General features: G+C 24.8%; 1 protein-coding gene across 1 annotated transcript; it reads right to left on the bottom strand.

Moving 5' to 3' along the window:
• Positions 1 to 4495: 4495 nt before the first annotated feature.
• LOC112703877 (pollen receptor-like kinase 5) lies at positions 4496 to 7453 on the bottom strand. Its single transcript, XM_025755505.2, has 2 exons — positions 6265 to 7453; positions 4496 to 5371 (listed from the first exon to the last, which is right to left on the bottom strand). Exons 1-2 carry the CDS (start codon positions 7451 to 7453, stop codon positions 4692 to 4694), a joined length of 1869 nt encoding a protein of 622 aa, XP_025611290.1. The 3' UTR covers positions 4496 to 4691.
• Between the last annotated feature and the right edge of the window lie 8242 nt (positions 7454 to 15695).

Below are 15695 nucleotides of genomic sequence, written 5' to 3'. Positions count from 1 at the left end.
GGTCAATATATTATAATATATATTTTTTTTGGTGACTATATTATAATATATATTGTGGTTACTAATTATGTTTATATGATTAATTTTGAACATGGTCAAATAAATGAAATGATCATATGTGTTTGTATATTCAAATTCAAATATACATATATATATATATATATATATATATATATATATATATATTTTTGAAAATCTATGTTATGTTACATTATTGGAACTTTTTTTTATTAAATTCCTGAAATGATAGTATTTCATGAAAACAACATGGTACTTCTTATTATTAATATTTATTTCTATTTTATTAATTAAAATTATTAATTGTGATGTATTTAATTATACAGAATTTTACTTACACGGTTGTCTTCTTTTCTTTTTTTTTCTTTTATCTTTTCATCTTTTAAGGTAAAATTTGACTTTAAATATTTTGAATTTATTTTTTTTCTTATTTGAAACCATATAAAAAATTATCGATCTTTTAAATATATTTTAAAGCATTATATTTTCCTAATTCGTTTAAAAACATCAAAATATGATATTTAGATATGACTTTTAAACTTAGGTAATGGGGCCAAAAAAAATGAACTTTTATTTTTGTATATTGGATTATGAGTGGTGAAGTTTTTAAAGATGGTCTAAACTAGGTGTTAAACATTGTTGTGGGTGTTTACAAAACGTGAGTAATGTTTTTTCATTTTATAACTAACATAATATTTTTTTTTACAAAACGTCAGTGACATTTTATTTTTATATTTTTTCACAAAACGTTAGTGACGTTTTATCTTTTCATATTTAAAAAAATATTTTTTTATAAAACATCAGTGACATTTTTGCACTACTATCATAACAGTGTAAAATATTAAAATAAACAAATATTGTTGTATTTCATATTAAAATTATTCATATTTAAAAATTTTAGCCAAAAAGAACATATGGTAAGAATATATTAATATCATGTGTTTTTTTTATTTTCGATGTCTTTAAATTTTTCATTACTTAATTGTTTTGTTTTTTGAATGTGGGATGGGCTTGTTGGGCTGGGTCTTAGCCTTTATCTCGGAGAAAATGTATTCAAACAATATTCCGAGCAAAAAAAAAAACTCATAGTCTCATACTTTGATTACATATAATCCCTTTATAATAGTGTTAATCATATATTAATGATTACGCTAGAACAAAGGTTATATAATTAATATATTTTCTGAAATGGTTTCTCTACTTGAAACTTGTATGAATAATATTGAAGTTGCTTATCATGCATATTTTAATTTGTAAATCCTTTTCTAGGTAAAGAAATCAGATTAATTAATACAAAACCTTGCTCTAATAATAATATTTTTGAAGTCAAATTCATTTGAGTTGGTCAATTGGTTAACTTGGTTAACTTAGTCAACTGCTTAAACAAGTATTAGATTCAAATTCTATATTATATATATATTAATTTATTGGTCAATAACAAATCTTTAAATAAAACTTAGATCCGTAACACATTAATCGTTAATATATCAGATTGAAGGCTAAAAAAAATTGAAGTCATGAATGCTTTGCCAATTTGCCATCATCAATTCTCACTCAATAAAATTCAGGTCCAGGCCAGTCTCATATATATATGCCTCATTATTGATGGTGGACTAAGAAATCATAGCTAGATTAATTAAGGGGACTATAATAATATGGGTTATGGTAGGTAATTAATAAATTTTTTTGAATAATATGAACAATCACTAATAAAATAAAAATATATTACACTTTTAAATTATTCACCTAAATTTTAATATTAGAATAACTATTTGCATACCTAATAAAATAAACATCTAATATGACTATTATTCATATTGTTTAATATTTTTATTATCTACTTATACTTTTTCTAATAATATATGTAGTTCAAAAATATGTACCACATCCTTGAATTTTAACACCTTCTTTGATAATAATAATAATAATAATAATAATGGTATTAGCAGCTAACTCATGTATATGACAAGGCTAGATGGTAGCATTTTCCCCACTATATTATTATGGTAATTAATTAAATTGGTTCCACTTCACATGTGTGGGTATATAATACATATACTGATGAAAGCTATCCACTAAGCCTAAGCATAATTCGCCATATTTGAACCTATCATAATTACTTGCTATATATATATATATACACACACATTATTATTATTATTATTATTATTATTATTATTATTATTATTATTATTATTATTAATCCTGCGTTTATTTTGTTTTACTTCCTTGTTTAGAGATGGATGGGTATGCAATTAAAAATGTAGATATATAGTAACTATATATAAATTTGTCATTATTTGATGAGAATTGAGACTGATTCACGTGTATAAAGGAAAAAAAAACTGATTACAAGAAATAAAAAATTTAAAAAAATATTATAAGAATGTGATATTTAAAAAATGTGTTGAGATGAGATACAAATAATGTAAAATATTATATGTAGAGTTCTAATTCTTTAAATTTCACAAGAGTAAAACTGAGAAATTAAAGAACAATACACTTTAGATGCAAGTGTTTCATTTATAAGAAAAATATACCAATTAAATACTAGATAGGTGTGTGTTAACAAAGCTAGTTGTAATTCAAATTTTTTTCCATTGTGTTGTCTGTTAATAATAAAAAAAAAAGTCTAGGACAGCAGATTTTGTAGTTTTTAGCCATTAATTAGCCATCAATCATGTTTTTAATGGTATGAGATTGTATCTAATGGTGTAGAATCATTCAAATTTCTTTTAATGGTTAAATGTCGGACAAAATTTAACAAGTGCTGGCCCTAACACTTCTCATAAAAAAATATTATATCAATTTTTGAATAGTTTTAATTTTAACAAATGTAATAATAAAAATAATAACAATTGTTGATGTAAGGGGTGAGTACGGATCGGTTTGGTTCGGATTTATAGTAAAATTAGAACTAAATCGATCAAAATATAATTTGTTCGGTTTAGTTCGGATTTGCGTTTTTTTGCACATGTATTCGAACCAAATCAAACCAATTAAGAACGGATTGATTCGGTTCGGGTAATTGGACACTCGATGACTTTGAAATTCATAAAAAAAAATTAAATTTTTATTTTAAAAATTCAACAAGTACAATAAACATATAACATCAATAGAAATAATCCAAACAGGTTAAACACCAAATACATTAAAAACTAAACTCATCAAAATCCAAACATATTAATAATGAACAATCATTGTCCAATGAAAAAGTCATATATATATATATATATATATATATATATATATATATATATATATTTGTTTTATTTAATTAATATATAATCGAATTCGCAAATTAGTTCGGGTTCCGCACCTCAAAAATCGATATTCAAATTAATTATTAATAAAAGTTATTGGTTTAGTTCGAATTAGATCCAATTATTTATTGATATATTTCAAAACCAATTTAATTGAATCGATTCGAGTTCGAATAGGTAAACGTGATTCACTACCCGTGCACACTAACCACTATAATAATAACAATAATAATAATATCTACTTCTAATAATTATTTAATTAATATTTTCTTATAAATGAACGCTACTTGCATTTTTGACATGTGAAAACTGCAGAAGGTGTTGTTAAGTAAGGCGCCCAAAATAAGGTGAAAATTTAGATGCAGGTACAGTTAACTTCATGTAAAGTTAATAGTTAAGAATTATTAAATAAAAATTTAGTCAAATCAACCAAATTATTTAACCGTTTTTAATTATTAATTTCACGTGAAATCAATAATATATAAGTTTCCACCCAAAATAATATCGTTTTGTTTAACATAGATTTCAAAATATCACATTTTTAAAATCTATTTTAAAATATCACATTTTTAAAATCTAATTTAAAAGATCACATTATTAAAACACATGCTTATTTTTACTATATTAGAGAAATTTTCTAAAGAATTGAGGCTATATATTAATCCTTTCCCTTCACCACTATATGCAATTACCAATATTTTGCTTCTTAAAAAATTATTAAAAAACATTAAATATTGTAATTTCAACAAGATTTTAGGTTATTTTTGCCTTCTATATTTTTTTTTATTGAGAGTCAATTGCTTACTACTTTAATTTTCTGGCCGATTAAATTAATATTTATTCGGAAGAGAAAATCAATGTAATTAAGATTCTATACAATCAAACTATCATCAACAACAGCTGTCTACATTTTCACTTGACCTAATTTTATTTTTTATTTTTTTATTAAAAAAAACCAGCGGTCTACTACTTTTGCCTTGTGGTCACAAATTTTTATATATAAAATAATTAGACTTACACTATCTATATGCGTTGACTTTAATGTGCTGAGCTGCATTTTACATAGCAAAAATATATTAATTTATTATAACAAAGAAACATAAGATTATATTACATGTACATCACCTGAAGACAAAGCACTATATATATGTCTATATATATCTGCATATAATATATATTATTACAAAGATAATATATATACCTAAAATGCTGCACTATATATTCATGCTTATTATTATAAGATAAAGGTGGACGAACTATATAGCTAGTTCATGCCAAATGAATTGGAGTTTAGTGGAGTCAAAAATTAAAAAGTAAACAAGTAATGTTATTATTTGTACATTTTTTTTAAAATAATTTTTTTAGTGGTTAAAAAAATTATTTTAAAAATGTTACAAATAATAACACAATTTAGTAATTGGATCCTGGTGAATCCCATGTATCAGGAATGATTTTGTGGAGTGAACAACAATCTTTGGATCCATTAGAGCAACATCTTGAAGAAGCAATTTGTTCTTGATGTTCTTGCTCATCCATAACCTCTTCAATCCTCTCTAAGATCTCTCCCATGGTTGGCCTATTTTCTTGGAACCTTGTAACACAAGTTAGGGCAACATTCAATATTGGAAAAGCCCATTGATGTTCATTTGGTCCAACTTTTTTATCAAACACTTCTCCGGTCCATTCTTCCCTTACCATAGATCTAACCCATCTCGCGAGATCGATTCGACTCTTCTCGATGCTCTTGCCGGTTAGTAATTCGAGCAAGATCACGCCAAAACTATATACATCAGATTTTTCAGAAATGCATTTTTCTGGCGCGGTATATCCCTGAGAGGAAAGAAGGAATCCGGACCTATTTGGATCCATGAATTTTGTTAGGCCATGCTCACTTATGAGTGGTTCATTGTTTTCATTGAGGAGTATGTTTGATGGCTTGAGATTCCCATGAGGAATAATGGAATCATCTTCTTCTTCTTTGTTATTGTTATTCAACTTCTTCCTATATATGAAGGCCATACCCCTTGCAATTCCACATGCTATAGAGAGACGCAGTTTCCATGGGAAATGTTTTCTACCTGCTATGTAATCTGCTTGCAACATAAAGAAATTCGTGACTAGAGAATATTAATATAGAAGGTAATAAGGGGAAAAAAACCATAATATATATTACTTCATTTGAAAATGTTCAACTATAAATTAAAAAAATGTGATATTTAGAGTATTTTTTTACTGAAATAAATTATCAGAAACAATTATATATATTGTAAAGAATATAAACTGAAGAGATCATATTTGACTTTTCAACAAATAATGTGATATTAAAAAAATATTATTTTTACATAAAAAATAAAATTATTAAATAAGTCTGATTGGATTATTTAAATCTGTTTCGTCTAAATCTGTAGATTAAATAATTTGGTCCATTTAAATTTATCTTATTCATAAACCATACTTTTTTCATCTTATGACCAGTTCAATAGATTGATTTATTTATTTTTTTATTTTAATTTTTAAAAATTATTTAAAAAATATTATTTTTAAATAAAAAATTTAAATAAACAATACACCTTTTTTCATATATGGGTCAAGTTTTCAGGATGAATCAAAAAAATTATTGGCCAAAAGCGATCACTTTAAAAAAAAAACTACTTGTTTAGTTTATAAGTTAGTGTGGTTACTCGAATAGATAAATAGATTGGTTCAATAAATTTAATCTATTTTAACGATTCTAATAAAAAATTAACCAATTAATTAGTGATTATATTATTTATTATGTGTATATTTATTTTACACATTTTTAATATAATTTTATATTTTAATATATATTATATACAAAAAATTAATTTAATAATTAATTTTTGGTATACACTTTGCATATTTGCTTATTTTTACCAAGTTATTATGCAATGCAATGCAACATTTGAAAGAAATAAAAAATAGAGAAAAAATTGCAATGTTATATGAACTAAAATATAGTTACCATTCAAGAGATTGAGGAGGCTTCCATTGGTTTGATATTTGTAGATGACAAGCTTCTCTTCACTTGTAGAACGGTAGCCAACAAGTGGAAGAATATTTGGATGCTTCAATTTGCTTATCTTCCTCAATGTTTCTCCAAACTCATCTTCACAAGAAACTTGAACATTCTTTAACCTCTTCACAGCATAGTATTGAACATTATTCTCCACATTATTAAGCTTCACCTTGTATAGGCTGCTACAAAAGCTCTCACTCCTTAGATCCGCCGCGGCGCGAAGCAACTCCTCCATGGTGAACCTCTCTTCTTTTTCAACAAAGAACACAAGCCCTAGTGATGGTGAATCTTCTAAACCACCCTTCTTCACCATTTGATCACTTGTTATGGACTTTTGTGATGGAGAAACTTGATGACTTCTTAGTACTTTTATTATTCCCTCTCTACATAGCTTTGGTAATTTCTTGAAGGCAAAGATAAGTGATACTAAAAGAATTACAAGCCCTAATATCAATGGTATTAACAATTTCATAGATATTATTGGAAATGATGATGATGATGATGATGATGATGATCCATTATTTGAGGTATCATTATTGCTTGAAACACTTGATTGTGGTGATGAATTTACAATACTACCCTTGATGAACTCATGCTTAATTTGGATCACACCATGGATGAAATTGTTGTTGGATATGTCCAATTTTTTGAGGAATTTCAACTTGGCTAAGGATCTAGAAGGTACATTCCCACTCAATTGATTTCTTGTAAGATTTAGATACATCAACCTTGTACAATGCAAAATTGAGTGTGGGATTTTGCCTTTGATGTTGTTGTTGGCTAAGCTAAGAGCCCTTAATTCTTGAAGCTTGCATAGAGAATCAGCATCAATTGTGCCACTAAGGTTCAAATTCTCAAGCCTTATCTCAACAATATTGGTGGCATTTTTGTTGCATCTTATAATAATAACACCATTGTTATTATTATTATTATTATTCAAGTTGACCAAGCATGGTGATGAACCAATAATAACATTGCTATTACTTATGTTGAGAACATTTTTTGGGTCAATAGCACTAAGGAAATTGAAGAAAGGATCAGATTCTAATGATGAATTATTAGACTCACCAAAGAAGGGAAGAAGAAGAAGAAGAAGAACATCAAAGAAAAACAGGATCCTTGGAATGGGAAACATAGTAAAATTATTTGTTTTTGTGATCTAACATACTAATTCCGTGGTTTCCTCGAATGGATCATGCTTAATAATGACTTGTCTCTTCTTAGTTTCTCCCGTAACATGCTTAATAATGCTTGTTATTATCGTTATATACTTCGATAATGTCCATGCATAATAATATAATTGAATTTTATATGAAAAACATATTTTAATAATAATGGTACATTCGATCGAATTACGTGTATACTAAAGATAAATCATTAATAAATTATTGCATATAGAAATTTTAATATTTTATTAAAAAATTATTATATTATCGTAAACAAATTTGATTATTTGTTTATTATATATTTAATTATTTTATTGATGACTGATTAATTAGTTAAAAAATTATATAATATAAATATACATAATACATAATGATTAATTTAATAATTATTTTTATATAAAATATTTTTTAATTCATATATTGTTAACTATTAGCAATACACTTATAATATATAACATTAGTGAAACATACAAATAAATGTGTCTATGATAGGTGAACGAATCAACATACATTCAATTTTAATGTTTTATCTATATTTGCGGATAAAAATTTATATGTAATTATTTTTATAAAATTAATAATTAAGAATTATTATATAATAATTTAACTAAAATTGTTTAAAGTCCTGCTAGGGAGCCAATAAAATATTTATACAATGTGTACAATGGACTATATGAGTTACAAAATGAACATCGTCCATAATATCCAAAATTGGAGTTCACCAAGGATCAAACTCTTGACCTTTCTGATCTGGAGCTCCAATACCATGTTATGATACCACTCATCTAGGGGTGGCAAATAGGCCTAAACCCGCCGGGCCGGCCCGTGTAACCCGCTAAAAAAAGCGGACTGGGCTGAAAAATTAGGACCGCCAAATAGTAAAAGCCTGCCTAATCCGCACCGCTTAAACTGCGGGCTTTGGCGGAGCGGGGCGGACTTTTCCGCCGGGCTTATAATTTTTTTAGCAAGGGGTATTTTTACAATTATTTTACCAAAACCCAACTTACAAGAGAATGAAGTTGAAAATTGAGTATTTTAGATTATATTTATTTTGTTTTAAAGACAATATTTATAATTATATTTTGGATTATATTTATTTTACTTTGAGAACAATATTTATAATTATGTTATAGATGAAAACTTGGTTTATAATTATATTTATTAGATATTTATAATTACAAAGACTTTAATGTTTGTGAATATAAAAATTATAATTTGTTTATACTTTTAGAAATTATAATAGTTAAAAATAAAAAATAAAAATAAAAATTTATGTCTTTACATATATTATTTAATAATTAAAAATAAAAAATGATTATTTGACGACCTTAGCTGCCGGCTCCTTATATTTTCTCAATTATTAAATTATTTAATAGTTTTTAATTATTAATTTTATATAAAAATAATTACACCTAATAAATATTCTATATATTTGCATGTAACTGATCAAGTTATGAGTTACACAACTAATATAAGTGCTGATAGATTACCATGATGTTAATAAAAAAAATTAAAAGGCTTCTATTATATTATTAATGATAGGAAAACTTATTATATAACCGAAGCATATGTAGTTATTATTCAAACCGTAATGATACACAAAAATTAATTAATATTTAAATTATATTATGTGGCTCTATCATCTATATGAATATGGTAAGATTGATGTAGCATAAAGGGAAAAAAAAGGAAAAAAAAAACACCGACCGATGATGATATATGAGTGACTTGTTTTAGGTTAACAGCAATAATGTTCATGGAAATTATAAGTATTCTACTTTAATCACAAATATAACGATACGTAGTTTTTCTCTAGTGCTATGAGAAGTAGCTTCACAAAGTATTTAAATGGCTTAAAATTTTACAGGAGTCAATTATCATTGTTAGCTCGTAGACTTATACACATAATAATAATAAAATTTTCTTTCTCTTTCTATTGGAGGGATAGGATCATAATAGTTAAATAACATTAAATTATATTTGAGAGTCAACAAAAAATATTAAATTTGTTGTACCAAAAATCAAGTGTATATTAACAATTTAACATTGGTTTGTTCACAACTGCCATACTATTTGTTATATTAAAATATTTTGCTTTGATATAACTTAAATAATTATTTTAAAGATAATTTGAAGATTATTTTTGAGGAAAAAAAACATTTGTTTTATCTTAGGATTTAACAAATTTTAGTTTTTTACCTTCATAAGATAAATAAATTCAAATATTTAATTTTAATTTGAACATCTTAAATAACTTTAATTTTCTTATTTAAATATGTATAGCACATTTTTATCATACATTTAACAAATATTAAATTTATGTTATGGTAAGAAAAAAAATTACAAAAAAGTATGAGTTTTTATGCAAATAATGATAGTAAAAAAATTAATTAAAAATTATAATCTATATCTGCAGACAAAAACACAAAAATCAATGTTTTAATTTTTAAGTGGTATTTGAATGTATAATTTTATTTGACAAAAAATTATTAATTAAATATTTATTATGGAAATAATAATTTTTTTTGGAATAATTTGGCTTCATTTTATAATGATCAATTATGTTTATATTTTTTAATAGTTGAATTGCTCCTTTAGTAGGTGGTAAATATTTTTTAGTTTATAAAATAGTGTAACAAAATGTTATTTTTTCAAGTATTCTCAAACTAAATAATTATTCAAATCAATAAAAGATTTAAGAATATTAGATATTATTATTCCATCAAGTCTTCTTAAACTAAGCTTGATCATTAAGGCTACATTTGTTTACATAAATAGGATATTGAGATAGGGATACAGAAACTGTAAATTCCGTTAAATCAGTAAATAATTAGTCAATAAATTAAATTTTAGTAAAGAAAGTTAAAAATGTGAATACTATATTAAATTAGGATAGAGCTCATCAAAACGAAAATTTTGACATTAATTTCAAAAAATTCGACCCAATATTAGACTGAACGGACCGAATCGATTAAACCGGACTCGTAAACCTAACTGGCCCAACACTTAAATGAGCAGAAGCCCATCTTCTTCCTCCCCATTCAGCATAACGCTGAAATAGCCCAGGGAAGGGGAGAAGAAGAACTCAACCCTAACGCCACACCCAAATTCACGTAACTTCTCCATCTGAGCTCCGATCGTCGCACTGTTTGCGGTCACGTGACCACCGCGTTGCGCTCTACGATTCTACCGGAATATTTTTATAGGTAAGCCACAAACTCACCTCAGTTTCTCTACTCCTTAAATTTCAAAAATTGATGAGAATTCACATTGAAATTTTGTTGATTTTGGTATTCTAAGTTCGTTTTAGCTCGCGGAACTTATTGAATTTGGTATTCTGTGCAAATCATGGGAGATGGAGGTATGAAAGAAAGGTGGAAAAAATTCAGTATATAGTTAAGTTTAGTTAGGTTGAGAACCTTTAGATGACCACCTTATGGCTTCTGTTTTTAGTTCCTTAAACTTTACATCTGAGTGTCGGTATTCTAGGATTGTCTCTGCCATTCCCAAAACCTTATATATGTGTGGCACATTTATCATGTTGAGAACCTCTGGTTCTCATCCCATACTATGTTGTTGTTTCACCTAATTTTTTAAGGCTCCTAGTTTATTATACTCTTTCTGCTATTATATGTATATATTTTATTTTAGAGGTCGTAATACCACACCACCACTGTTTTACGACTTAAGCGTAAAGCTCTATGTGGTAGGGTGTTACAGAGACAATCATGTTTGACAAAGAAGATATGGACAGAAATAATATGTACAAAGACACCGAATTAGTGCATTTTGTGTCCATCCTGACAGAAAAGACACGAAAACACTTACAATGAACACAACTTATTTTTCATTTTTCTTTCATTATTCTTGTCAATTTTTTATAGTTATATTTTTTATTATTATATTTTTCGTCTCAAATTTTTTTTAATGAAAAAAAGTGAGAATAAATTGAATTTTCATAATTTGTTATAACTTATCACCAAATAAAATATAAGAACACAAAATTTTATGTTTCTATTCTTAAAAGTTGAATTTTATAATTTCTAATATAATTAAATAACCTTAGTTTTAACAGGTTAATTTTAATGTTTGTAAAATTAATCTTAAAATATTATTTTAATTCTTTTAGAATTAAACAAAAGGTTATTTTACTATTTTTAATATTAAATTTAAATTCATAATTGCTAATACAATAATAAATCAACCTCATTTAATTATATAAGGATTTTAGTAATTTTTAAATTAATGCTTAAAAGGATATCTTAGTCCTTTAAGAATAAACTAAAAGGTATTTTAGTTTTTTTAAAATTAATATTCAAAAATTATTTTATTCTTTTAAAAATTAATTATAAAAATATTTTAAAATTAATTATAAACTTAATATTTTTATAGGTATATTTTTGAAGTGTATTTGATGTATGTGGCATTTTCATATTGCATGTTTTTTGTATTAATTTTTTAACTAATCCTTTTCTATTTTCATTTAAATTTTATATAAGAGAAAACAACATTTTTACAATTTTAACTTGTATTTGCAATTAAATATATTCTAAAAGTGAAGAAAATTAATTATTTTCAACATATTCTTTTCTCTTTTTTTTTCTAGTTCAATAAATTTGCTTTACATGATTATTGTTTTTTGCTTCTAACCCAATTATATATATATATATATATATATATATATATATATATATATATATATATATATATATATATATATATATATATATATATTTAATAAAATTTAAAATTCATAACCCAAATTCAAGGGCCACTTGCTATATGCCTATATCCGAGTCAAACTAAATAGATGCTAACTCAAAAAGTTAGATGAAGAATAGCCAAACCAGCCAAAAAACATTTAATATATGTGCAACAAAATACGATTAAAAAATAGAATATCTATCAATCTTGATCTGTACCGTAATGTAACCCTAATTCAAATCTAACGTAGAGAAGATGTTACCTTCACGCAATTTAATTATATAAACTACAGAAAAGGTAAAACATCCATGAAAAACTATAATAATATAAAATAATTAACATATTCTGTCACAGCCACATATAAAAAAGAGTTTTCATTTAATTTATATATTTGTTTATTATTGGCATTTCGCTTAGGATTTTGCTAGCGTTGATAATATAAAACAAAATATCTTTAATTTTGATGTATGTAATATTATAAAAAATTTTAAATACTATAATTACTTTTATATCTTTTATAAATAGGAATACCATTATATTTAATAAATATGTTTAAGACATTATACAAATAAATGCATTATCTTATAGAGAGGTGTACACGTTATGGCAATAAATATACATCGAGTTCAACGTGTGCCGGCCATAGTTTCTAAATGGATATTTTTCCCTTATAAAAAAAATTAGAAAATAAATAAATAAATATATATATATCCTACGTCTACATATACATGACTGGTCATACACATCCTTTGCCTCGGTAGTGAAGGGGGGGGGAATTTTTTCTTGGATATTAATATCATTAATATTATCATATTTTGTATTGATCTTTCTTTTTTTTTGTTAAATAATTCTTCCTTTATATAATAGTGTTGGATATGCCTAGAGATGTTTAAGATTTATCATTATATTTCTCAGATGGAGTTTGGGTTTAAAGAGTTGACTTTTGACACAAGAATTTTTTGGTTTGGGTTAGATCAAGTTTTAGGTTTGTCTTAATATTAGAAATCATACAATAAACTATAATTTAAATAACATAATTTTTTTTTATCGTCATTTATAGGTTTTGAATTCAAACTTTATTTTTAATTAAAAAAAAGTTATACAATTCTTTTATGGTTGTACATTTTTTTCAACCAAAAAAAAAATATTTTTGCACTAAAGGCCTAACGACAATAGATTCATAGAAAAAAAATGCGTGAAATTAAACCTTTTCATGTCAAATATGTGTAAACTAATTTATTTTTCAGTATAAAGTATTATTTTGATTTTTAATATTTGAGTCAAATTTTAATTTAATTTTTAATATTTTATTTCAATTTAAAAAAAATATAATAAATTTAATATTATCACACAATTAAATTTGATTAAGAACTAATATAACGTTTGATTTCAATACCTAAAATAAAATTGATCCACCAATAATGATTAATATAAAAATTTACCTGTGTATTATTCGAATCAAATTTAACAATGGGATAACATTAAATTTATTTAAAATTTTTTAGATTGAAATAAAATATTTAAAATATTAAATATCAAATTAAAATTTATTTTAAAGATTAAAATAATATTTTATTTTATTCTTTATTATATGTATTGGATTCTGTAACCATGCATCAAGTTCTGTTTAAGTCACATCGTATAAACCTGTATGTTGATACAATTTTTCAAGTAACATATATGAACATATTTCAGCGAATAATCTTTATTATATTCCACTACCATAGGCTATATATATATGATATGACAACGAAGAAATTAATATTAATATCAGAGCCAACACATAACACCAATAACTGTCATTTAATTGAATATCTTATGGGCACCCTTCCTTAGGAATTAACTCATTTGCATGGACTACATTCTCTTATCTCCAATTTTATTTAAATGTTTGACAAAAAAAAAATCATTTATTAAACAATTTTTTATTTTTCCATGTTTTTCCTCCTACTAAAATATAATGTGAAGGAGATGATGATCTTTATTTGTTTGACCCCCAAAAAAAATTGATATTTGACTATTAAAGGTATTTGAGCAAACTAATGTGTGATGTATTTATAATTTTATATCGGTTCCTTAACGAATGTTTTCCGATTTTTAATCTTAATAATGAAAAGTATATATATATATATATATATATATATATATATATATATATATATATATATATATATATATATTGGCATCTTTTAACTTTTTCATAAAATTTCATATAACTAAAGTCTAGTTAATCAAATTTCTATTAATGAAAAATGATATTTGTATTTTTTTTATATATTTTTCTTGTACATTTTTTTTATGATATATTTTTTTTATCTTTTCTTATTTTTTATATTTATTTTTAATATTAAAAATAAAAAATATACACAAAAATTGTACATATAATATTAGCCTAACCAAGATTCCTATAATTCAATCAAATCTAGAGGTAAAGTAGTCATTAAAAAAAAAAAAAAAAAAAAACTGTAGAAGTTGGTGTAATGTACATTTTGATTTGGTCTTGGTAGCCAATCGTTGCTTAGTGGGCTGAGCATCAAAGACGTGGTCACATAGCCTGCCAAAATTATTATCATGATTTTTGTCAAAACCTTCAATCACCTTTCTTTTTCTTTATAGATTGTAAGATCATCACTCAGGTAAAATTATCTTTATACGAAAACAAGTGAGAACTAATAAATAGTTTGATGAGATAATACTCAAAAATTGGTTCTAATCTAAATATTTTAAAATCTTTAAGTAAAATTAGAATTATAATTTTAAATGTTTTGTAAAGAGCAAATTAAGATAAAAAAAATTCAATTGTCACTTTTTTTTTAGTTGTTCATGGTATCCTTCAATCTGAGTCAATGACTAATCTGTCGTGAATTTGAATTTTATTTAATGGTCTACTGCTGGTCAACGAATTTGTTGTATGACAAGACGAGATTTGAACCCTAATACTTACTTAAGCAGATAAGTAAGTTGTCAGTAAAATAGCTATTAGTCTATTTCAACATATCATTAACCGTTTTGTGACAAAAACAAATTCGGAGACTAACTTAAATTATTAATACTAAGTTGAAAAATCAAATTGAATGTCGAAAATTTAGAGACTAGATTGAGGTGTGAGTATAACTTCAAAGATTAATTTAAATATTAACTCATAATTTAATATATTTAACTAAATTATCATCTAAAATTTTTAATTATCATATTTACTTGAAAACAATTTGAAATGAATAGTCACCAAATTGTAAATGTAGTATCACACTTTTGAGAAATAATTAAAGAGAAAAAGAAGATCGAAAGAAGAATATTAAAAAATGAAAACCAACCACCCAAGAGATAGGGTTAACAAAACTTTAAAGGCAATATACATAGTGTTTATTGCTTTAAGGAGCAAAGAAATTAAAAAAAAAAAAAACATTGGTGGCATACACACACAAGTCACAAGGCCAAAGGGGGTCCATGAAATAATTTCCCAACAACATTGAGTGGGATTGCACCACTAATAAATATTCTACATAT

This window comes from Arachis hypogaea, chromosome 7 (assembly GCF_003086295.3).
Source record: "Arachis hypogaea cultivar Tifrunner chromosome 7, arahy.Tifrunner.gnm2.J5K5, whole genome shotgun sequence".
In the NCBI taxonomy this organism is placed as follows: Eukaryota; Viridiplantae; Streptophyta; class Magnoliopsida; order Fabales; family Fabaceae; genus Arachis; species Arachis hypogaea.
Note: the sequence above shows the minus strand (reverse complement) of the source record. Positions and strands in the feature narration are given on the sequence as shown.